General features: G+C 39.8%; 1 protein-coding gene across 1 annotated transcript in view; it reads left to right on the top strand.

The window, feature by feature from the left end:
- Nucleotides 1-25,183, top strand: part of LOC124780708 (KAT8 regulatory NSL complex subunit 3) — a 167,873-nt gene extending 142,690 nt beyond the window's left edge. The window contains exons 14-15 of the mRNA XM_047253802.1: nucleotides 4,303-4,753; nucleotides 23,674-25,183. Coding sequence (XP_047109758.1) covers nucleotides 4,303-4,753; nucleotides 23,674-24,662 — 1,440 coding nt within the window. The 3' untranslated portion in view covers nucleotides 24,663-25,183. The remainder of the gene's footprint in view (nucleotides 1-4,302; nucleotides 4,754-23,673) is intronic.
- The last annotated feature ends 971 nt before the right edge of the window (nucleotides 25,184-26,154 follow it).

The raw sequence follows: 26,154 nt of genomic DNA, 5'->3' as shown, positions 1-26,154 counted from the left end.
GAATTGTCCGAATTTAATCCCCGTACTACTACGAAGATGAATGAAACAAGTGTCAGTGGTGTTGAGAGACAGTTGGAATTGTTAAAATAGAACGAAGCTCCAATAGAATCCGTATCAGATACTATACTGAATTTGCGGTTGACTTAGCCCCCCTCATGGCATTCACCTGCTTTATTTCTTTGTTGGTAGTCCTCAGTGTCTGCCTACTGCATTGTTACACTGGCTGAGAAATGGGGGAAAAAGAAAGGGGGGGGGGGGGGGGTGGAAGTTCAACACTGACTACTGCAAATGATGTAGCTGGCAGTTGAACAGTTGAGTTTCACAATTCTTTACTTTCACTGTTCGCAGCCCCCCCCCCCCCCCCCCCCACCCCCCCTGATATTACACAGTTAATATGGCCAGTTCGCTATTGATTAACTTTTGATAAGCCTCATTAATAGTTTGCAGGCAAACGTCAGCATAATACTGCTACAGTAGTTTGCCGTTGAACATCTGTGGCACAGTAAAAAACCTAATCACACAGTTCCTGCAGAATAATGCGGTATGTGTGGCACTATTGAACAGACACTGTCATTATTTTAACACACGACCTGTTTGTGTTACACTTATTTTGTAGTTAAGTTGATGCATTGTTGTTGATCTAACCAATACAGGTTTCTCATCCGAAAATTGATCTGTCTCAGGACCAAAAATCAAGCCTTTATATACCCTCACAATAATGGGCACTGGAACTATACATTGTTCGATGTTTAAGTTACAGAAACTACAATTAAAACATAACTCATTCAATTAACTGAATATATAGAAAAATTCCTACTTAAAACAGTTTCTTCTACTGCAAGGGTTAAGCTGAATTATTTGTTTAAATGATAAAATTAACAGATATAGTTATACAAACAATACTTTTGACAAAACTGATAATTGCTTTGGAATTAATTGAGTTCTGGTTTTGCAAATATATTTTCGAATATAGCCAAATAAATACTTTAATAATGCTAGTAGTTCTTCTTCCAAATGTTTATAACTAGTACAGAATTTATATTTGTTTATAAGTCAACAATAGAATTTAAGTCACAAAACAATTACTGATTTCACCTATAACGAAAGATATTAACTAGGAGTAGTCAAAGTAAATTAGGAAATTGATGAAATACACAAAACTAAGCACAAAATGAGATATGGTGCTGTATTGAGGGCCAGCCTTTCTCTTTTATGGAAATGCAGATTATACTCATGTATGTTAATGGTAATTAGTCATAAATGAAAATAAAATGAATTTAAGGAGGCAGATGACAGAAGAAGAGAGGAAGTAAAAAGATTCCCGCTTGCTTTGTCTCTCTTTCTAACTATAATCTATCGCAGATCCCTTGAACAAAAAATATGTTCAGTAGTTGGAAGAAGCACACCCATTTACAGGAAGGGTAATAGAAGAGATCCACAAAACTACCATCCAGTATCCTCGACATCGATTTGTTGTAGAACCTTTAAACATATTCTGAGTTCAAACATAATGAGATACCTCGAACAGAGCAACCTCCTCCACTCCAATCAGCATGGATTCCAAAAACATTTATCATGCGAAATTCAACCCACAGTTTTCTCATCTGACATACTGATGGCTTTGGTAGATGCAGTATTTCTTGATTTTCGAAAAAATTTTACTCAGTAGCACATATATGCTTATTATCAAAAGTATGATCAAAGTGGTATCAAGCAAAAGGACACATTATATTCCTTGGATGTTCTCCAGGGAAGTGTTGGGACTCTTGCTGTTCATGTTGTATATTAATGGCCTTGCTGACAAAATTAATAATAACCTCAGACTTTCTGCAAATGATGGAGTTGTCTGTAGTGAAGTGCTTTCTGAAAGAATCTGCATAAATATTCAGTCAGAACTCGGTGAGATTTCAAAGTGGTGCAGTGACTGTAAACTTTTTTTAAATGTTCAAAAATGTAAAATTGTGCACTTCACAAAATGGTTTCTATGACTGTAATGGCAATGAGTCACAGTTGGAATTGACCAAGTCATACCAATACCTGCGTGTAACACTTTCTAGGGATATAAAATGGAATGACCATACAAGCACAGTCATGAGTAAAACAAGTGATACTCTTTGGTTTATTGGTAGAATACCAGGGAAGTGCAATCAGTATTATGCAGAGGAGATTGCGTACAAATCACTTGAGCAGCCCGTTCTGGACTACTGTTCAACTGCATGAGGCCCATACCAAATAGGACTAAAAGAGGATATTAAAGATGTATAGAAAAGGGCAGCATGAATGGCCACAGATTTGTTTGACATATGAGAGAATGTCTCAGAGATTCTGAAGAAGCTGATCTGGCACTGTTTTGAAGGTAGACATAAACTAACGTGAGAAAGCCTACTTACAAAGTTTCAAGAATGGACTTTAAATGACGACTCTAGGGATTTACTACAATCCCCTAGGTATCACTCACATAAGGATCATGTGGACAAGATTAAATTAATTACAGCATGCTTTGAGGCATTTAAACAATCATTCTTCTGTCACTCCACATGTTAATAGAACAGGAAAAGACCCTAATAACTGGTACAGTAGGACACATACTTCTGCCATGCACTTCAAAGTGCAAAAAGACTCTCTCACTTTTTTGTTGTTGTGCCTATCTGTGACTCAGTATCTCCGCTATATGGTGGGTAACAACTTTCCTTCTCGTAATGTTGCTACATTCCATCCTGTATTTTCCATTGTTTGAGAAAGACATTTTATTTATTTTTGAAAATTTAAGAGATTTTTGTAAAGAAATTTTTCTAAATAGGAAGAGTTAGTCATAAAAAAAATCTTACAACACTAATATCAGGATGTATTCTAGTAGAATTGAGACTATATAGAAAGAGGATTTCACTTGATGCACCTTGTCAGACAGGGTGGACTCAGCTCTGCAGAACTAACTCTTTTCTGTTGAATTGGGTTTTTCACCATATGCTGTGAACTTCATTAGTAGGCAAGTGTACTTTATTTTATGTTTGGTAAGTGTTGAAATTAGCTAGTCATCACATGAAAATTAAATGTAACACCAATTAGTAGACAGTTGCAGTGTAACTGCTGCTTCTGATGTGAGGTGGTTGTGTTTGTTGTACTTACCAGAAGTTTGATAGTGTGCTGCCCACATTGATCTTCTCTACTTCATTACTGTTGTATTTATTCTTATAAACTCAAAAAGTCTTACCTCTTGTACACCACAGAAATAAACATTTGGTACCAGTTGTAATCTAACATTGGACATATCTGTCCAGGCATCAAATAAATTAATAACTTGCACAAATGGGAGATGTTTGTGCCTCAGACTATGACAGCTCTCTCTCACACAGATGGTGCTCTAGCTTTCTTTTCAAGACACTTGTATTGTTGTGATGCATTTTCTGGGGAAGTCAGCACATATCCAGAGTGGAACAATGATCCATGGATTACTTACTGTCATGTACGAGCAGGTATTTCATCTTGCCAAATTGCCATGACCACCATCACATGCTGAAGACATGTGTTATCATTCAATATAGCTTGCCGCGTGTACAATAAAATAAAACAATCCACAATGTCTGAATATTTAATGAGATATTAATTTATATTGTTGTTTTATTGCTGAATAAATTACTTTTGTTGCAGATGTCATTTGTAGATAAGAAGGTGTAGTGATATCTCAGTCCCATAGAGTGCTGTGTATCAGTACAAAGTATAGCATTTCTTTATTAACTAGCTCTTTTGGGTGTTAATAGTGTCACTATATTGTAATCAATCACTTACTTTCCACTGATTTTCTTTTTTCAGTTCTGCTGTTTTAGTATGTGCAGATCTCTGGCTTCATTTGTGGTTTATTTGTAGTCTCAGGCCATCCACTCAGGCTGTGTTATTAAAAAAATTGGGGCTGTTGGAGGAGGGTGTTGCACACGTGAACTATTATTTGATAGATAGCTAAGCTACAATCTCTACATTTATCTCAATGCTCGCTGTAGAATGCTGTTTCTTTGTGATAGAAAGTTGTTTGCTCTCATTCAGTTATTTACAACTCGTCCAAAATTTTCCATTATGCTATATGTGATTGATTGTATGTACTGTCCAAAAGATAAATAAAAGAATTAATAATTTTGATGACAAATAATTGACACTTTCATATTCTTCTTCTTGCTCTGAGTGTGAATTAGTCTCGAGTTCAGTAAATAAACTGTTATCCTCATGGAATTTAGTTTTTTGTTTACTTAATACTATGTACTACATAAAAATTGTTTGGAAACCTATTTTCATGTTGTTTTCCTCCTACAGGGAAGTGCGACAAATGGAATTACAGTGAATTTAGGATCACTAGGCAGTTTGGCACCACTAGGTCCTCTAAGGCTAGGACATGTGGCTGGCAGTGATTCGCAGCAGCTGACTGAAACAGAACGGCAGCCTGTGGCACATGGCCGTGGTACTGGTGGCACTTCACTCACAATTCAAGGAGGTGTCGTGTCATCAGGAGGAATAGGAGTTGCGGAGACTCGTGTAGGTGGAAGGGGATCTGGAAAGCCCAGTGTTAGCCTACAAGGAAAGCATGCACGCACAGTGGGAGCAGCAACTGGAAAAACTCTACCTGACAATCAGCTAACATCATTGTCATCTCTACTGCAAGGTGGTGCTGCACGCCTTGTTGTCTCTTCTGCCTCTAGCTTGCTTTTGGGGCAGGCCTCTTCTGCAGTTAGTCCTGTTACAACCACTGCTGGACAACAAGCTAAAGGTACTGTTATATTTTGTACATGTTGCGTAACTGATATATCTTTCCTCAAATCTGATTAATCTAATGTAGACAATTGCTGTTTCTTATTAAAAAAAATAAATAAATTAAAAAATTAAAAAAAATCCCTCAAAAATAAAGGCAATCCACTGAAGAAAACATGTTTGTATATTCGTTGGAATAAATGCTAAATATTTTAAACGGATAGAAAATGTTTTGAGGGGAGTGAAAAACTCGCTTTTGTATTCCCCTCTCCCCACAAGTAGATTGTGCATCTCAATTTCAGTACTACGCAGTTATAGAAGTCATTTCATCAGATACAATCATGTAGAAACATAACTAACATCTTTACAATGAAATGCTTGTCTTTTTGGGACCTATGCGTGCTTTAAAAGACTGTCTTCCATAATTTTACTGGCACACTTTCTTGACATTATCTTTCATTTTTATGTATACAGCGTACTGTAATAACTAAATAGTAAAATCATTCAGCAATGATGAGCATGTGGAAGTTAGTGCATTTATGCTAACTTGTCTGTTTTTGTAAAGAGTGCAAATACAGGTGAAATTACTTAAAAGTTATGTACTTAACCCAAACATTTGAACCTATGCAAACTTCAGTCATAACCGAGCCAGGTTATGTTGTGGAAGTTTATGGTAAAGAATATTGGCTAAAGTTTGGCTGTTAAATCACCTAGACTTGAATACAATACAACAAGCACAGTATACCACCACAATGAGAGCTTAGTGTGACAAATTAATTTTGTCATATTCGCCCAGCTCGGTCTCCTTAGCAGGCAAACTTCTCCGTGCTCATTGCTAACTGATTGTCGTTGTACACCCATAGCTCACAATGGTGCATCTGCTAACTTTATTTTGAAATATTTTCTTGACTCAACATCCTTTACACTGCTTCACCCCTAATATGAAAGACCCTCCCTCTCGTTTTTCCTTTTCATACAGCCATTGTGCTTATGGTTCCTGCATCGCTTGACCCCACCAAGTGAGGTTGCACAATCGTTAGCACACTGGATTCACAGTCGGTAGGGACAGTGGTTCAAACCTCAGTCCAGCCATCCAGATTTAAGTTTTTATTGATTTTCCTAAACCACTCAAGGCAAATACTGGGATGGCTCCTTTGAAAGGGCACTACTGAGTTCCTTTCCCATCCATGCAAAAGTCAGAGCTTGAGCTGTATCTCTAAAGACTTTGATGTCAGTGGAACATTACACCCTAGTCTCTTCTTTCCTTCCTCTTTCTCTCAACCTCTCAGTAGAAATAGTAATTCATACAGGAGTCCCTAAATGGCGCTCTTATGCAGCAAGAGCATGATTGTTTCCCTGCTGTGTTCAGGTATGTCAGTATGATAGTGCGTAGTTTCATTAATGCTGCAGTTGTTTACAGCTCATCCAACAATATGAAAAGCAGTGGCGAATCTGTCCCCTCCTACTCTTAGCCATTTTCTCTCTCAGACAGTGCAGTGTTGATGAAGACTTGTGGTGTAATACATTTGATAAGATTTTAAGCAGAAAATGATGAAATCACAATACTAACCATTTGTGTGAAATTGCAATTATAAGAAATTTTACTGTAATTCTGAAGTGATTCTGTGTATACGTATGACCTCCTTTGAATTAGACACAATGACAGGATGTATACGACCGGGGAGATCCGGGATAAAACTGGGAATTTTTTCATCGGGGAAGAAACCGGGAAAAACCTGGGAATCTTTTAGAATTCTGGGAATTTTTCATTGTTTTAGTTTTCAGTTAAATTTTTGTAATTTTGACTGGTAAGAACCAATCCTCTAACAAAAGAAATTAGTGTATCTTGCTACTGCAGAATAATAGTGCAGCAATATAACATGAATGAGAGAAAAAACAAAAATAAAACTTAAGTTGCAAAGGAAATGCGCCATATACAACAACAAAACACAGTGCTCATACAAGCGTCTGCCAACAGCAAAATGTGTCAAAGCTTTAGGAAGACAATGCAATGCTTTATAGTAACAAGTTGCCTCCAATGAGTGTGACATCACAACTGTTTACCTTAGTTTCGTTTGAGCGGTTGCGAATGGGCCCTTGCACATGCGCTGTTGAGTTGCGTATGAATAGTACCTTCTCCTGCTTCTGGATACAGAAGTGTGACTGTTAGCTGTACAAGCAGCAGCAAACAGCCAGATGTTACCCGGAAAAATTTTACTAGCGCACCCTAGCTGCCAGTTTCACCCATGCGCAGCAGGCCTGGATGTAGGGGTCGGGAGGGGGACGGGGGCATTTGATATTGGTACGTCGTGAATTATATTCTGTTGTATTATAAAAATGACCATTTGTGCCAAAAAAGTCTTGTTATTTTGATGTGTTACAATGGCTGCAATATTAGAAAGGCCTATTTCATTTTATCTAGGAGACAGTGACAAAATAGACATAATCAGATCGAGAAACCACACAAATCTTGGGTACTATTTCTGTTAACAGCTCTTTAACTGGATTTTTCATCTAGCAAAACATTTGACAAACTTTGATGAGGTAATAGATTCTTTCCCAGAAAGGAAAGCATGCCGTGTAAAGCTATATCAAGATTAGAGAGAAAAAAATGCTCGGACCTAAGGATTGAACAAATGTATACTGTCTTGTGTGTTTCTTGTCTTTACTGGTTTTATGTATCCTATATTTAATTTTATGTCACACAAAACAGCAAGTTATTAGCTAATAGGCAATAAAGAGTGCACATTTTCTGAAGAGTTATTGTTCTCCTGCTTACAAATAATCCAATCCAGTATTAATTGTGAGGTTTTTTTTAAAGAGGGGTAGGCTGTCAAACCTGTCCTGAATATAGTTTGATGGCATCCATTACAAAATATACATGTTTAAATTCCACAGAATGAAATACAGTGACATGCAATAGAATAATACTGTGTGAAGACGCATGGTGCTGCACTTTGGCACACCTAAATAATAAGTCTTACATGTCCGCGAACGTATATGTTTTATGTATCAGTCTCTTCAGAAAGGTGTGTACTACAAAATGAACATATTTTTGAAAAGTCCTAGCTCAAACACTCATGGGAGGGTGTGGGGGCACTATCTAGTATTGCCCCAGTTGGGAATATCGTAAATCCGAGGGTGATGCACAGAGCAATCTGAGTTATAGTGGGGAGGTGGGTAGCCTCCACCTGACCTGTGTTTACGTTTAGTAATTTTGCTGTTCCCTTTTCGTTTACTGGTCTTGTGTCAAATAAAAACAGAACAGATTTTTGTGGTCGGTAGCTATCAAGTGAATCAAAATACATTCACATAATTACGGAAGGCTAAAATGTATTGTTAGTATTAATCACCTTGCAGAACAATGAGGTTTTTATGTTGGTTTGCTACAGAAATTTGGCTTTTATTAATCTTTTCCACTGAGTCAGTCAATTTATTTGAAATGAAGTGTTTAATTTGACACTATTGGCTAGTTTCAACTGTTTGCAGCATTTCAAGTGCACATTTTCATCTTCTAGTTCATATGGCATTATGCCATAATACAGAACTAAACATGAGATAATACAATACCGGTACTCCAAGGAAATTCACATCATGAAAAGCACACTGAAAAGCCTACTTCATTGGGGATCTGGACATAGAAATGTGCACCTTAAGCCAGATCATGCATTTTAGTTTGATTCATGGAATTCCGATGCTCTTGGAGTATGCTCTGATGTCATGTTTCTTTTATGACATAATGAAAGATCTTTCAATGTTTTACACATACGAACATACGGGCTTCCTATGTCATCTTAGCTGCACAAATGCAGTGACACCTATCTGGCGCTCTCTGGCAAGTGGAACAAAGCTGTTTCTAACAGGTCGCGGGAAAATATTGGGAATGGTGGTTTGAAAAGCATTACTTTCAAAGTAAATTTCCTTTTACGCAAGATGAACTATGTGCGAGAATGTATGATGTATATGTTATATCACAGAGCATTTGACTCCCATTCAAAAATCAACTCTTTGATGACGAGCCAGTTAGAAGAATTTTGAGATCAGAAGATCAGACATTTATGTTGTTATTAAAAATTTGACTGTCACATTTGTGTGATGTATCTTAAAGTGTAACACATGCAAAGAAGATCAACATTATATGTGAAAGCTTAGCTTCTCTTGCAGCTTATTAATCTTTGAGACCAATATTATATGTGAAAGCTTTGTTGTTCTTGTAGCAACACTATGTATATTAATTTAAACCATTAACTTTTCCTATTTGTGTGTTCACACTGCTAAACAGTAATGTTGCTGTTGGCTGACTAAATCACGTGTCCTATGCTCTGAATATCCGCTGTCATTGGCTGGCAAGATCACGTGACATGAGATGTGACTGGCTTATAAAGGCACATTGCAATCTCTAGTTTGATGCTTCAGAAAGTAACATGCAGTGTGTAGTGGAATTCAGATTTAAATAATACGAAAATATGCAGCGTACTTGTTATAGCACGTCAAAGATCTTTCCAAAATGTGTTTTTCCCCTGAGTTTCATTTTCTAAAATGCTTGGAAATTCTACACTGGTGTATAAAACCATAACCATTCAAAGGATTGATATGTTTTACACTTCCGACGAAAAGTATACTGTCACTTAACACGGAAAAAGTGTATTTAAATGGGAAATCTGGAAAAAATCCAGGAATTTTTTTCCTTTGTCCGTGTACGCTCCCTGAGTAAGGAAAGCTCTGGCTAAATGTAAATATCTTACAAATAACGAAGACCACTCACAGAATAGCTACCCCCCCCCCCCCCCCAAAACACACACACACACACACACACACACACACACACACACACACACACATATGCACCTGTGCAAGCTAGACACACAATATCTGTATAGCAGTTCAACAGGTGAACAAGTGTGGGGTGGCAGTTGTTTCAGATGGGGGTGGGGGGTGGGTAGAGGGAGAAACAGGAAGAGTGTTTGGGGATAGGTACCTAGTGGCTCAGAATGCCCAGCAGATGTGCTGGCTAGGAATGCAGAAGGGAAGGTTATGTCGGCAGATGCACTGGCTGGGCATGTGATAGACAGGTACTGAAGTTAGTGAGTGTGATGCATAAGGATGGTGATGACAACATGAAGGTGTTGATTGAGAAGGGGTGACAGGACAAAGGAAAGGGTAATTATTGGATAGAGGGTGCGGGGTGAGTGGGTTAGGGGAGATTGAGGCCAGGAGGATTATGGGAGGGAAGGACATATTGAAAGGATAACTCTCATCTGCATGGTTCAGAGAAGCTGGTGCTGGAGGGAGGGATCAAGGTGGCATTGGTTGTGAAGCAGCCATTGAACTCGAACATGTTATGCTCAGCAGCGTTTTGTGCCATGGGTGGTCAGCTTTGTCACAGCAACTATTCATTGTGGTGGACAGCTGGTTGGCTGCCACACAAACATAAAAAAAACTGTGTAGCAATTGCAGCAGAGTTGGTACATGACATGGCTGCCTTTACAAGTGGCCCTGCCTCTGATGGGATGGGATAAGCTTGTGACGAGACTGGAGTAGGAGGGAGATAAACTCAGAGGTGAGATTCTGGGAGGGATATAAGGATTCACTGGTAGTTTGAGGTAATGTTGGACTTCTGGGATGGGATCACTAATGGTGGAAATTTAGGTGGAACAGTCAGTTGGCAGAAGCCGCCTGTCAATAACTGTGACATCGTGATGGTGGTGGGACCTTTGTCTGCAGGGATGATTATTAAGTCAGGATTGGTTTTGAGGTTGTGAATGGCTATCCTTTCTTCTGAAAAGAGGTTTGTGTTCTTTGGCAGGGACCTAGAGAAGGCTGATGAGGCCAAGTTAGAGGTCAGGAATTCCTGGAAGGTGGGTAGGGGGTGGTTAGGTGGGAGAGGAGGGGAGGGGCAGAGTGTTACTTTTGGATAGTGGTATGAACTGGAAGAGGCCAGCTTCAGTGGTGGGATTAGGTTGGCTTTGGTTGAAAGGATTGGTAGCAAAGAAGCGTTTCCATCCTAGGTATCGAGAGAAGGAGAGGCTTGGCTTTGGGTAATTGGTTTGAGGAGTTGGTTGATAAGGATGGATATTCTTTCAGTGGGGACACAGTAACCAGCAGCAATGGGTTTTCCAGGATTGTTGGGTTTGTACATTTTGGGAGGCATGTAGAATGTGGGTGTGTGGGTAATTGTTGAGTGAGGAGGGAGATGGACTCAGCAGAGAGGTTATGGTCTGGGCTTAAAGATTTCAGGATTTGATGAGTCTGTCTAGGTTGACTTGAATGTGGGACTGAAGATGAGGCCTTTGGATAGGAGTTGAACATCTCCAGGATTGAGCTTTTAGGTAGAAAGGTTAATAACAGTGTTTTGGATTCTGAATTTCGTGGAGTGTTGGGAGAGAGTTTTGGAGGATGTGACAAATAGAAAACTTCTGCCAGGCAGGGTCTGGGTGCTGTGCAGTATTGGTGAGGGAGTTAACTGTAGGTAGGATAGGTGTTAAAGGATCAAGGTGGGAGTAGGATGTCACCACATCGGATAATTTATAGGGATGATGTCTGGTGTGCTGTTCGTGGTGTCCGAGGGCTGGAAGGGCTTCGATTTTGGATATGTGGTGTATGTAGTTGAGATTGCATGGTAACAGTATCTCCCATCTTTGAAGTCCAACATAATCTTCATTCCCTGCTGAAATCCTGAACAATCTCTCCATTGAGTCCATCTCCCTCCTCACCTCCAACAATTCCCGACACACTCACATTCTACAGGCCGCCAAAATCCACAAACCCAACAATCCTGGACAAATCATTGTAGCTGCTTATTGGGTCCCATTGAAACAATATCCACCCTTGTCGACCAACTCCTCCAACCAATTACCCAAAGCAAAGCCTCTCAAATCAAAGATATTAATCACTTCCTTCACCAACTCTCTGTCATCCCTGCCCCTTTACCACCTGGATCCCTAGTTGTCAATGTTAATGCCACTAACATATACACCAACATCCCTCATATCCATGGCCTTAACACTATTGGATACTCTCTTTTACAGTGCCCTCATTCCTTGCTCATTAACAAATATATCTTCAAATACAACTGTTTCCATGGACCATCTAAAGGAAAGCTTCCTGACCTCTTAAAATCCCAAACCCCTTGTCTGTATCAGGTGCATTGATGGTATCTTCATCATGTGGACTCGATGCGAAAACACCAGCATTTTGTGTAGGTTTAGTAGTCGAACAGAATACCAGTCCCTCATTTCTAGGCATGATGACAGATATTCTGAGTCCTGGCAAATGATGTGATTCAGCTGCTCCAGTCCAGGGTACATTGTAGATGATTCTTGGAAAGTGCGAAGATAAAGGATATGTGAGGATATGGCATGGGAAATCTTTATGCAGACTATGATTGAGTGGTTGAGGATATGGCCTAAAGATTTCAGGATTTAATGAGTCCAACCTCGTTGAAACTGGTTGTAGTGATGAAGATGAGGCCTTTGGATAGGAGTGGAACATCTGTAGGATTGAGCTTTTAGGTAGAAAGGTTAATACCAGTGTTTTGGATTCTGGATTTCATATAGTGTTGGAAGAGAGTTTGGAGAATGTGACAAATAGAAATTTTCTACCAGACAGAACTTCTCCCCCATCTGCTTCACCTGCCCTCCTCAATGCGACCTACCATCTTCCTGGACATTGACCTCCTCTCCAATGGCTTCAGCACTGCCATATTAAACCCACTAACCACCAACAGTGCCTGTTGAGAGCATAGGTTGACTTAAGAATAGATTCTGAGTACTGTCTAGGTCAAGGGTATTAGCACAGTTCTATAAATGGTTAGGAGGTTATGTTTAGGCTAGACATCATGCTGTTCATACTAGTGGCTGTTTGTTGTTGTTGTTGTGGTCTTCAGTCCTGAGACTGGTTTGATGCAGCTCTCCATGCTACTCTGTCCTGTGCAAGCTTTTTCATCTCCCAGTACCTACTGCAACCTACATCCTCCTGAATCTGCTTAGTGTATCCATCTCTTGGTCTCCCCCTACGATTTTTACCCTCCACACTGCCCTCCAATACTAAATTGGTGATCCCTTGATGCCTCAGAACATGTCCTATCAACCGATCCCTTCTTCTGGTCAAGTTGTGCCACAAACTTCTCTTCTCCCCAATCCTGTTCAATACTTCCTCATTAGTTATGTGATCTACCCATCTAATCTTCAGCATTCTTCTGTAGCACCACATTTCGAAAGCTTCTATTCTCTTCTTGTCCAAACTATTTATCGTCCATGTTTCACTTCCATACATGGCTACACTCCATACGAATACTTTCAGAAATGACTTCCTGACACTTAAATCAATACTGGATGTTAACAAATTTCTCTTCTTCAGAAACGCTTTCCTTGCCATTGCCAGCCTACATTTTATATCCTCTCTACTTCGACCATCATCAGTTATTTTGCTCCCCAAATAGCAAAACTCCTTTACTACTTTAAGTGCCTCATTTCCTAATCTAATTCCCTCAGCATCACCCGACTTAATTAGACTACATTCCATTATCCTTGTTTTGCTTTTGTTGATGTTCATCTTATATCCTCCTTTCAAGACACTGTCCATTCCATTCAACTGCACTTCCAAGTCCTTTGCTGTCTCTGACAGAATTGCAATGTCATCGGCGAACCTCAAAGTTTTTATTTCTTCTCCATGAATTTTAATACCTACTCCTAATTTTTCTTTTGTTTCCTTTACTGCTTGCTCAATATACAGATTGAACAACATCGGGGAGAGGCTACAACCCTGTCTTACTCCCTTCCCAACCACTGCTTCCCTTTCATGTCCCTCGACTCTTATAACTGCCATCTGGTTTCTGTACAAATTGTAAATAGCCTTTCGCTCCCTGTATTTTACCCCTGCCACCTTTAGAATTTGAAAGAGAGTATTCCAGTCAACATTGTCAAAAGCTTTCTCTAAGTCTACAAATGCTAGAAACGTAGGTTTGCCTTTCCTTAATCTTTCTTCTAAGATAAGTCGTAAGGTCAGTATTGCCTCACGTGTTCCAGTGTTTCTACGGAATCCAAACTGATCTTCCCCGAGGTTGGCTTCTACTAGTTTTTCCATTCGTCTGTAAAGAATTCGTGTTGGTATTTTGCAGCTGTGACTTATTAAGCTGATAGTTCGGTAATTTTCACATCTGTCAACACCTGCTTTCTTTGGGATTGGAATTATTATATTCTTCTTGAAGTCTGAGGAAATTTCGCCTGTTTCATACATCTTGCTCACCAGATGGTAGAGTTTTGTCAGGACTGGCTCTCCCACGGCTGTCAGTAGTTCCAATGGAATATTGTCTACTCCAGGGGCCTTGTTTCGACTCAGGTCTTTCAGTGCTCTGTCAAACTCTTCACGCAGTATCATATCTCCCATTTCATCTTCATCTACATCCTCTTCCATTTCCATAATATTGTCCTCAAGTACATCACCCTTGTATAGACCCTCTATATACTCCTTCCACCTTTCTGCTTTCCCTTCTTTGCTTAGAACTGGGTTTCCATCTGAGCTCTTGATATTCATACAAGTCGTTCTCTTATCTCCAAAGGTCTCTTTAATTTTCCTGTAGGCGGTATCTATCTTACCCCTAGTGAGATAGGCCTCTACATCCTTACATTTGTCCTCTAGCCATCCCTGCTTAGCCATTTTGCACTTCCTGTCGATCTCATTTTTGAGACGTTTGTATTCCTTTTTGCCTGTTTCACTTACTGCATTTTTATATTTTCTCCTTTCATCAATTAAATTCAGTATTTCTTCTGTTACCCAAGGATTTCTACTAGCCCTCGTCTTTTTACCTACTTGATCCTCTGCTGCCTTCACTACTTCATCCCTCAAAGCTACCCATTCTTCTTCTACTGTATTTCTTTCCCCCCTTCCTGTCAATTGCTCCCTTATGCTCTCCCTGAATCTCTGTACAACCTCTGGTTCTTTTAGTTTATCCAGGTCCCATCTCCTTAAATTCCCACCTTTTTGCAGTTTCTTCAGTTTTAATCTACAGGTCATAACCAATAGATTGTGGTCAGAGTCCACATCTGCCCCTGGAAATGTCTTACAATTTAAAACCTGGTTCCTAAATCTCTGTCTTACCATTATATAATCTATCTGATACCTTTTAGTATCTCCAGGGTTCTTCCATGTATACAACCTTCTTTCATGATTCTTAAACCAAGTGTTAGCTATGATTATGTTGTGCTCTGTGCAAAATTCTACCAGGCGGCTTCCTTTTTCATTTCTGTCCCCCAATCCATATTCACCTACTATGTTTCCTTCTCACCCTTTTCCTACACTTGAATTCCAGTCACCCATGACTATTAAATTTTCGTCTCCGTTCACAATCTGAATAATTTCTTTTATTTCATCATACATTTCTTCAATTTCTTCGTCATCTGCAGAGCTAGGTGGCATATAAACTTGTACTACTGTAGTAGGTGTGGGCTTCGTGTCTATCTTGGCCACAATAATGCGTGCACTATGCTGTTTGTAGTAGCTTACCCGCATTCCTATTTTCCTATTCATTATTAAACCTACTCCTGCATTACCCCTATTTGATTTTGTGTTTATAACCCTGTAGTCACCTGACCAGAAGTCTTGTTCCTCCTGCCACCGAACTTCACTAATTCCCACTATATCTAACTTCAACCTATCCATTTCCCTTTTTAAATTTTCTAACCTACCTGCCCGATTAAGGGATCTGACATTCCACGCTCCGATCCGTAGAACGCCAGTTTTCTTTCTCCTGATAACGACATCCTCTTGAGTAGTCCCCACCCGGAGATCCGAATGGGGGACTATTTTACCTCCGGAATATTTTACCGAAGAGGATGCCATCATCATGTAATCATACAGTAAAGCTGCATGCCCTCGGGAAAAATTACGGCTGTAGTTTCCCCTTGCTTTCAGCCGTTCGCAGTACCAGCACAGCAAGGCCGTTTTGGTTATTGTTACAAGGCCAGATCAGTCAATCATCCAGACTGTTGCCCTTGCAACTACTGAAAAGGCTGCTGCCCCTCTTCAGGAACCACACGTTTGTCTGGCCTCTCAACACATACCCCTCCGTTGTGGTTGCACCTACGGTACGGCTATCTGTATCGCTGAGGCACGCAAGCCTCCCCACCAACGGCAGGGTCCATGGTTCATGGGGGGCTGTTAATAAAGGGTAAAGATTGGGGAAGTTCATTTCATGAATACCAATATACAAGAACAATGACAGTGGGTAGTGGAAGAAAGGTGAGATGAGCAGGAAGAGGGTTTAGGGATGGGTACATAGCAATTTGGAGGGGGCAGCAAGTGTGCTAGGTAAGGACGTGGGAGGGGAGGGTGCTAGGTGCATGGGCTAGGCATGTGATTTACAGATATCTGAGTTTGTAAGGCACAGTGTGCTATGAAGATGATGTGGAGGTGTGAATTGGGAGAGGCTGACAGGATGAAGGAAGAGAAACTGTTGGGTAGAGGGTGTGGGGACAGGGGTTAGTGGAGACTGAGGCCATGTTGAAAGGGTAACTCTCATTTGCATAATTCATGAAAGCTCGTGCTGGAGGAAGGAAAAAACATGGCACACATTGTGAAGCAGCCTTTGAAGTTGACCGTGTTGGGCATGGAAGCATATTGTGCCACTGGGTGGTCAACTTCATTCTTAGCCACAGTTTGGCGGTAGCCATTCATTCTGGTAGACAGCTGATTGGTTGTCACACCGACATAAAATTGTAAGCAGTAATTGCAGCTGAGTTGGTATATGACACGGCTGCTTTCACAGATGACAGAGCCTGTGGTGGGATAGGATGAGCCTGTGACAGGAGTGAATTAGGAAGTACTGGGTGGGTGAATCAGCAGGTTTTGCTCCTGTTTCCACCATGGGGATATGACCCCTGTGGTGAAGGAGTGGGAGGGGCATAGGGATGGACCAGCACGTTGTGTGGGTTGGGTAGTCAACAGAATACCACTTGGGTAAGAAGTCCCTCATTTCCAGGCATGGTGATAGATAATCTGAGCCCGGGCAGATTATGTGCTTCATTTGCTCCCATCCAGGATGTATTGGTTGACGAGGAGGATGCTCCTTTGTAGATGATTCTTGGAGAGTGGGAAGATTACAGGCATGTAAAGATACGGCATGGGAAATCTATCTGCACACTACGCTCAAGGGTGTGAGGATATGGCATGACAAATCTGTTTGTGGAGATAGTGCCTGTCTATGAAGACCCTCAAGAGACCTTCAACATATTTGGCAAGGAAATTCTCATCACTGCTGATACACTGCCCACGAGTGGCCACGCTGTATGGGAGCAGTGTTTTTGTGTGAAAGGGTGACAGCTGTTCAAATGCAAGTGCTGTTGGTGGTTAGTGGGTTTAAACGTAATAAACAGTTTTATTAGCTTGCCACATAACCAACACCACCTATTATTAGGAGAAGTCTGATTGAGTGCAAACACGGCACAAAAATCACTAAAAGCATATAACTTAATAATAACATTTAAATCAAACAATGGAAACTCCAGGTTGGAATTTCAACAGTGTAGGAAAAGATAGATTGCAACTTACCATACATATGACAAACTAAGTTGCTGACAGCCACAATTAAAAGACACTTACACATAAGCTTTCGGACACAGCCTTTATTGGAGAAAGAGAAACAAATTCCTTTCATTCACACAAGAAAGCACATCTCAAGCACACGACTGCCAACTCCAGCAGCTCGGGAGAATGCAACTATCACGTGGGATAGATACAAAAATCTGGAGGGAGTGGGGAAGGGACAATGGTGTACGAAGGAGGGAAGAGAGGAGCACTGTCTGGTGTAATGAGCAGGACTAGACCAGATGCCAACAGGTGCAGCGTCAGGTGATTGTGGGACAGGGAGGTAGGGAAAACTGAGCAGAAAAGGAGAGGAGCAGGGATAGATGGGTGGGTGCATTGGCAAAGGGTGGGAGATGATAATGGAGAGCAGGTGATAGGGTAGAGGAGGTGGAAACTGTTGAGTGAAGGGAATGGGGATAGTATGTTACCATAGGTTGAAGCTGGGATAGTTATGGGAACATAAAATATGTTGTAAGGATAATTCCCATCTGCACAGTTCAGAAAAGCTTGTGACGGTGGAGGGGAGGGGATCTAGGTGGTTCAGGTAGTGAAGCGGCCATTGAAATCAAGCATGTTATTTTCAGTTGCATTTTGTGCCACTTTGCTCTTGGCCACAGTTCGGCTGGTTGGTAATCATACCAACATGAAAAGCTGTGCAATAATTGTAGCAGAGCTGGTAAATGACTTGGCTGCTTTTACAGGTGGCCCGGCCCCTGATGGGATAGGATAAACCTGTGACGGGACTGAAATAGAAAGTGCTGGCTAGTTGGATTGGGCAGATCTTGCACATGGGTCTTTCAGAGTGATATGATCCTTGTGGCAAGAGGTTGGGACTGGGAGTGGCATAGGGATGGACTAAGATGTTATGGAAGTCGTACAGGTGATGGAACACCACTTTTGGAGGGGTGGAAGGATCTCAGGCAGGATGTCCCTCATTTCAGAGCATGATGATAGGTTAATCAATGCCTTGACAAAGGATGTGGTTCAGGTGTTCCAGTCCAGGATAGTATTGGGTGACAAAGGACGCACTCTGAAATGCAGGTACTGTTTGTGCTTGGTGGGTTTACTGTAGATAGAGGTGTGCCAATGGAGCCATCAAAGAAGAGGAGGTCAAAGTCTAGGAAGTCAGCACACTGGGTTGAGGAGAACTAGGTGAATTGGATGAGAGAGAAGGTATTAATATTTTGAGGGAATCAAGATCAGGTGTCTTGGCTCTGAGTCCACGCTAGGTGTTTGCCATATTGAGATGCAAGGAAAGTCTCCTCTAGATGGCACATAAACAGGTTGGCATAGGAGGGTGCCATGTGGATGCCAGTGGCTGCATCACAGATTTTTTTGTGTACCTTCCTTCAAAGAAGAAATAGTTGTGGGTTAGGATAAAGTTAGTAAGGTGTATGAGAAATGAGGTAGTGGGTTTGGAGTCTGAAGCACATTGAGAAAGGTAGTGTTCAGGAGCAGTAAGGCCATGGGCATGAGGGATGTTGGTGTATAGGGATCTGATGTCAACAGTTGCAAGTAAGGATCCACGAGGTAAAGGGGTGGGGATGGTTGAGAGTTGGTGAAGGAAGTGGTTGGTTTCTTTGACATGGGAGGCTATATTACAGGCAATTGGTTGGAGGTGTTGGTCAGTGATGGCCGAAATTCTTTCATTGCGGACACATCAACCAGCCACAACGGGCCTCCAGAATTGTTGGGTTTATGGATTTTGGGGAGCATGTAGAAGGTGGGTGTACAGGATATCATAGGGGTGAAAGGAAAGGGATTTAGGGAAGAGGTTCTATGAAGAGTCTAAGGCTTTAAGCAGTGATTGGAGGTTGTGTTGACCTCATTGTTGATAACAAAGCCTCATAAAGCAGTTATTTCCATGATATACCACTGTTTCATCTTGCCCACATGTTTGACCGCAGGACACAATCAGTAAATTACCGCAGCTTGTGTAGCAGTTTGTAAAATGAGTGTACTTAGTGCATAAATCAGATCTATCACGAATAATAAACAGACAAACACTCTTTTGAAAGTAAACTGAGAGACATGTAAAATTGATAATGGTACATTTGTGCATCATTTTAGAGAGTTAAGTTCATACACATTTGGTTGTTATTTCAGTGAGGTTGTAAAGATTGTCTTTCAAAAACAACAGCAGCACCTGTTCTTTCCAGCACCTTTTCTTCCAGTTATTATTTATCTTCCTTTCTTTTGTATTATGTCATCTCCCTATACTGGTTTGTAAATTTATGCTAAACTACTTCTGTATTACCATCAAAGATTCAACGTAGTTATAGTTCCCTTGATGCACTAAAAAGGTTCTATATTAGTGACAAGAATATAACTCAACTCCTTATACACAAATAAGATTTACTGTAGTTCTTCATAGAAAATTCTTGAGAGAGTGGATCTGTAATGACTGATTAAATAAGCTTGTAGTTTATGTCACTGTTTACCACAGTTGCACAAGAGGCATTTCTAGGACTTACAATGAAGATTCACACGTACTAAATTCACATCTGTTTCCATTAAGTTTTCATGATTACTTATCTAAGCACTTGTAATAATAATCTTGAAGTGCGGTCAGAGTGTTTTCATTTTGCTACTTATTCTTCAGCCAAACCACATTAATATAGCTCAGATGTCAAGTCTTTAATGCCAAACTGGGTCTTCACTGTCATCTCACATCTTAAAGACATATTATCATATCTTTGCACCTATATAGATTGTCTGACTTCCTTAGACGTTTTAATACATCTTGGACTCTAAGAAAGTCTCTTCCCATTGATAAACCACACCTTCCTAGGTATTTAATATTTTCATATTAACAGAATCTTCCGTCAGTTCTTGGTACAACAACATTATAATAATAAATGAAAAGCAGCAGTTTGCTTTTGTTCTACAATATGTAGAACAAAAGCAAACTGGTGCTTTTCATTTATTACTTAATATTTGTCGAGCTGCCAGTGTAATAAGTGATTTCCTTATTATTATATAAAAACAAAATTGTTTCTAAAGTTTTCTCTCTCACACACAATACATGTTCCTGCACATGTTTTCTTGTCAGTAACGATACCTAAAACATATAAACACATTACCCAATTTATTACTTTAACACACAGAGTAGTTTGCATATTTTCACATGTCAGGTTGCTCTTAAATATCTTACAGAATTAGATCAATAAGATCTGTAGCTGTTAGCATCACCTGGTGATAGTCAGTGACTTGAGAGTTTAGCTGCACTACATTAATCACACATGTATACTTTTTGTTATTTACACACCTGACACACACATTCATGTGCATATGCATACATAATTCACCCCTTGGCTGCAGAGTGTGTGAGCATCCATACTTTTTTTCAAATGCAATGTGATTCATTGATACATTACACACTATGTATCCCTTATCACACATGCCACACAGTTTGTTTACCAATTTAATTTTTTTAATAGAGATATAATGTAGCTGATATGTATATAGAGATAGATATCCCAGATTCTAATACTGTCCTAAAATTTGTGTCTAAATGTTGTGAACTGTAATTTGATTCTGTTCAAGGCCACTTTGAGTAGTTTTATTTGCCATAGTTAGTCTCTGAATACCCTGCAACAAAGTAACTGGAAAACTTGTTTATAGCATTATCTGTAGAGGTCTGACAGAATTCAAATAGTGCACAATAAGATTTAGCGTAGCAGTGTTATTGAGGCTGACATGGAGAAAATATTCTTTGGAAAAAATTAGGAAGACCTAGGATAGAAGCCAAACAAAAAACAGTATGTTGTGTGCTTATGCAGAGGCTAAAAATGAAAGCACAGACTGAATCTTATGATTTGTTGATTGCCACTTCAGTACACTGTATTCATATACAGTTTTTCTATTTTCTTTTTTAATTTTTTTTTTTAAATCAGTGTTGTGAAAACTCAAAATATTTGTAGAGCAGATACACTGCCTTGAGGAGGAAAGTTTATTTTTTAATTCCTGTATGACCTAGTATTATATGAGCCACCTCAGAAGAGTTGCACTAGTTTAAAATATAGTAAGAACTCGGTTTTTCAATTTATGTCTGTGTATTGGCACCCAATGTTGCTTGAGTTGAGGTGAACAACTGGAAGAGCCTGTTTTTAAACAAATATGCATGTAGAGGTAGAGGCAATATAGCAAAGAATGAGAGAAGAAATAAGAGAAATGGTAATAGAAGAAAAATAATATAATTAATGTATGATGAGGCATAAGTACAGTGGCAAAGATGCGAAATATGACAATGAAAATAATCAATTTTTGACAATATAATGTAATTGGATAGATAAAAAGTTGACTCAGAAAGTGGCATTAGGAGAACACATCTATAAAAAAAGGTTCTACTTACACAAGCTGTAGGATCCAGTGGCTCCTTCTTCCAGCAGAACAGTCGAAGGGGAAGGAAGAGGGATGAAGAGAAGGTAACTGGAGAGGTTTAGGAAAAGGGGTAGAGTTCAGAACTGGGTGACTTTTCCAAACTTTACCTCTTTTCCTAAACCTCTCCAATTCTCTTCCCTTCACCCCTCTTGCTTCCCCCTCATCTCTTCTGCCAGGAGAAGGAGCCACTGGCTCCGAAAGCTTGGGTAAGTAAAAACTTTTTTGCATGTGTGTTCTGCTGCTGCCACTTGGTGAGTAAACTTTTTATCTATCCAATTACATTGTACTGTCAAAGATGAGAAAGAGTTACAGAATATGTGACAATACATTGCTACAAACAATATCACTGTGTAAACAGCCACATGTAAAAATTGTCTTGTATCAGTCAGCTCAAAAATGAGTGTTGCATAAAAATACTTCTGTCTTTCTCTTGAAAGCCTCTTCCTTTCAACTAGTTTGGGAAGAGATTTCTGTTGTCGCCATTCAGTACCCAATAGCCATTTTTATTTCTTAGCAGAAACAACTGTAATTTAATATTTATTTCATGCCTCGAGTAAATTTGATTGCTCTCCCAAAGTAATTATAGGTCAGAATTTTCCCTAGAGGTAACTGATTGCTTCCAGTTATCTTCTGAGGTACAACTGTTTCTTATTTATTGTATTATCATTTTTCCTACCCTTCTGCATCTTTTTGTTGTACCTTCATCCCCTTTAAAATCTATCTCATTTTCTCTTTCTTACCTTTTCTGACTCTTTCATAAATGTGAAGACAACCTCACTTTCATAAATTTTTTTTTCACTCACTTTCATTTTAGAATTTTATCTTACTTCCCCCTCTCCCCTCTCAGACTACATCTTGGCTCTACCTTCTTCTTTCAGTTGCAGTCACTAATTGCTCACACTTGACAACCTTGTCTTTGCTGTATTGTATGTTTTGCATATATTTGAATATTTTCTGTTATTTGCACTCTATTCAGCCAGAATATTCCACATTATACATGTGGGGTTGTAACTGCCACACACTTCAACTGCAATCTCACAGCATCCCAACACCCACTCACCTCCTGGCCTTCCCCCTTGCTTTGATACACCAGTAATGACTACCAAAACATGCCTAAGTATGTTTCAGTTTATTACATCACCTTTATTCTTCCTTTAACATCATGTTAGCTCTGGTGTTTTGTGATTTTGTTTTTAGAACCATAACCTTGAACTTTACAAGAGTCCAATGGTTTATAAAGGTGCTACTGTAGGATTGTCAGCCTCCAGAGCTGAAAGATCAATGTGGCTGACTTCCATGTGGAGGACCTGGTTTTGACTTCTGGTAGTGCTGGGGCTTTCCCCTGGTGGGAGTACTCGACCTCATGATGCCAGTTGAGGAGCTACTTGACCGAGCAGCAGCAACTCCTGGTCACAAAAACTGACAATGCTAGGGAGAACTGTGTGCTGATCCCACACCCCTCCATGCTGCATCCAGTGACGCCATTGGCAGAGGATGACACTACAGTCAGTCGGTACCCATAGAGTCGCCAGGGCCTGTGAATGGAATTGGATTATTTTAATTGCTTGTTTCCTAAATTCAAAGTTGAATTAAATATTTTTGATTAGTCAGAATGATCACTTGTTCATGTCTTAATTACTTAAAGCAATAATTAATGACATGAAGACTTGACAGCGCTGTGGGCAATGTTTGAAAAAAAAGTTAAAATAACAGGCTAGAAGCTGAATGTTTTTGTATTTAACTTCCACATTTTTATGTATTGACATTGTATTAATAATGTTTACACATTGGAAAGATGGTAAATTATTGTATAGTTTTTATCATGTTACACACTTAATGTCAAATGCACTTTACATATGTACTTTCAGTATCAACTGTACCAAAATGTATTTCTGTAAAGAACTGCCATTGAGGCCAGTAACAGAGATATTTTTACTGGTGTAAATCATATTTTTCTTTTCTTTCTTTTTCTAGCACAAGGTAGTGGAACACGTGTTCGCACATCCAGTGGTCGTGTAGTGGACCTGTCAAAACTGACTGTGCTGACTTCTGGGGCAAGCGGTATAACATCAACTACAGCCAAGAATGTACTAGGCACAACATCATCAGGCAATGTTGTCATGCTAGCTAGCACAAGCAATGCAAACACTGGTGTAAGAGTCGGAGGACAACAAGTGCTAGTTCCTGTATCTGGTAATCAGTCTTTTACTGTGCTGCCCCGACAAAGATCATATGCTGTTGTACCTAAAATATCTGTGCCTTCTTTAAAGTTGAGTAATGAACAACAGTTAAGCCACACTGGAACAAAGTTGCCTGGGTACACTGTGGCACCTACACAATTGAGAAACACCCATCAGCGAGAAGAATCTTCAGTGCCACCAACAGTTACTTCAAAAGCTCGAGATGATGATGATACTCTGACACCTGATAAAATCCTGGAATTACCTATAATTTTTGCCAAGGATGGAGATAATCTGTTTTTGGATCCAAAATCAGAATCAGCCATTGCTGACACAGCAGCAGTTTCAATGAATTCTTGCACTACTTCTGATGTATCATTGCAACAGAAAGTTACTGTTGGTGACACTATTTCTTTCCCATTGGAAGACAGCGAGAGGGAGGGTGCACTTGAGACTAAAACATGTAGTTCCGTTGGGAACATGCCTAATGTTTACATAATTAGGAGTAACAGAGGTAGAGGTCGGGGTAGTCGCAGGTATGTACCAAAAGCTCAGAGAGTACTTCAGACAGCAAATAAAACCAGTCATATAACTGCAAATCAGAATCAAGGTGTCAAGTACACAAAAATAATTTTAACTAATAAAAATTCTCCTCTTAAGATAGGGGAAAGGGATGCCCAGGGAAAGGACATCCATTCCTTGCAGCAAGGAATTAGCCGTATAGACAGTGATCAGTCAAGTGATGAAATATGTGACAGCCCTTCTAATCCTATACATAGCTGAGAATATTGGTAGTCATAGATTGCAGTTGATGCCACATTTTTTTCCGTTCTGAGTCTCATCATTGTTTAAAATAGTTTGGACAAAAGAAAGATGTTATATAGCAATGGAAGAATCTAGTCTATTAAAATTAAGGTAATGCACTGTGTTGCTTGTCAAGTACTTCTCAGGTTATAGGCAGATATTTTCATACATAATTCAAACAGTATCATTAAACTGCCCATTATTCCTTTCTTCATTGCTTCACTTCCTATAGTCTTTGAAATCTTGTAGTTTGTTTGACCAGACAGTCACTCAAAATGCCACACTGAAGGAGATATGAAAAAGAGAGAAAAAAGTGAGCAAATGGGAAAGAATTCTATTATTGAGACAAGTTAAAATGAAAACTGATTATATTACTCCATGAAGTATTTCATTGTCACTTGTTGCAGTGTTTTGTTATGATTTTGAACTTAAGTTTATTCTCTGTTCCTGTGTCCACGTGTCATGGTGCCATCTTTGATAAGATGTCATCCTTTTTTTGTAAAATAAAGAATTCAGTTATTGTTGAAATTGCAGAATTTGTTTATCTCCCCCTCCTCCTCTCCCCTGACCACCGCCTAACCCCCTCCCCCCGAAGATATCTATAAAAATGACAAAAGGGTAGTGCTTTGGCATTTTATTAACTGCAGTAGATTATTAAATTATGTGTGCAATGCAGGATAGCTGGTTCCAGAGGTGGCAAAGGTGGGCAGCAGCAACATAGAGAAAGTCTGAGAGTGTTTTTGTTTCATTTATTGATACATTTAGGGTACTGGGTAAGTGAGACATGGTTTTGTGATTATGATGAGCTGTGTACTTGATCAAGGGCTGCACACATCAAAAAGATGTTGTACTTGTCATAGTGTATGATACTCTTGCAACTAGTGTGTTTAGAACAGCAATCATGCTTGATACTACCTGTTTGTGTTCACTTTTCCATAATAGTACACACGAATTGACTTGAAGAGAAGCTTTTGTCTAACATGTTCACTGGGTAATGATGGAGGATGTAATAGATTGCAATAACAGCTTTGTGCTTTCCGTAAATATTATACCTCACATTTTGACCGACTGCCATGACCATAGAATATTTTAATTATCAGTCATACAAGCAAGGGAAAATATTCAGTCCCCTCCAGCAGGGGAGGGCAAACACATCTGTGTGTTCTTCTCGCAACACACAGGTGTGCAGAACATTTAGAGAAATTGTTATGACTGAGAATAGCAGCAGTTCTGTGGTAAACATTGCAAGGCCATGGGAGTTAGATATTTATAAGCTTATACACTCATCTTAGGAACATTTTGACCAGGAAGTCAATGTATCAGAAAGAAAAGAACCAAGGACATGAAGAGATGAAGTATTCTGAAAGCCGTGAAAAACAAGATGGTACTGGATGGAAACCAGGGACAAGGCACTGTACACATTGAGAAGGGCCTTCACAAGGCATGTAAAAGAGTAACGCTGGCAGGAGCA

This window comes from Schistocerca piceifrons, chromosome 1, assembly GCF_021461385.2.
Source record: "Schistocerca piceifrons isolate TAMUIC-IGC-003096 chromosome 1, iqSchPice1.1, whole genome shotgun sequence".
In the NCBI taxonomy this organism is placed as follows: domain Eukaryota; kingdom Metazoa; phylum Arthropoda; class Insecta; order Orthoptera; family Acrididae; genus Schistocerca; species Schistocerca piceifrons.
Note: the sequence above shows the minus strand (reverse complement) of the source record. Positions and strands in the feature narration are given on the sequence as shown.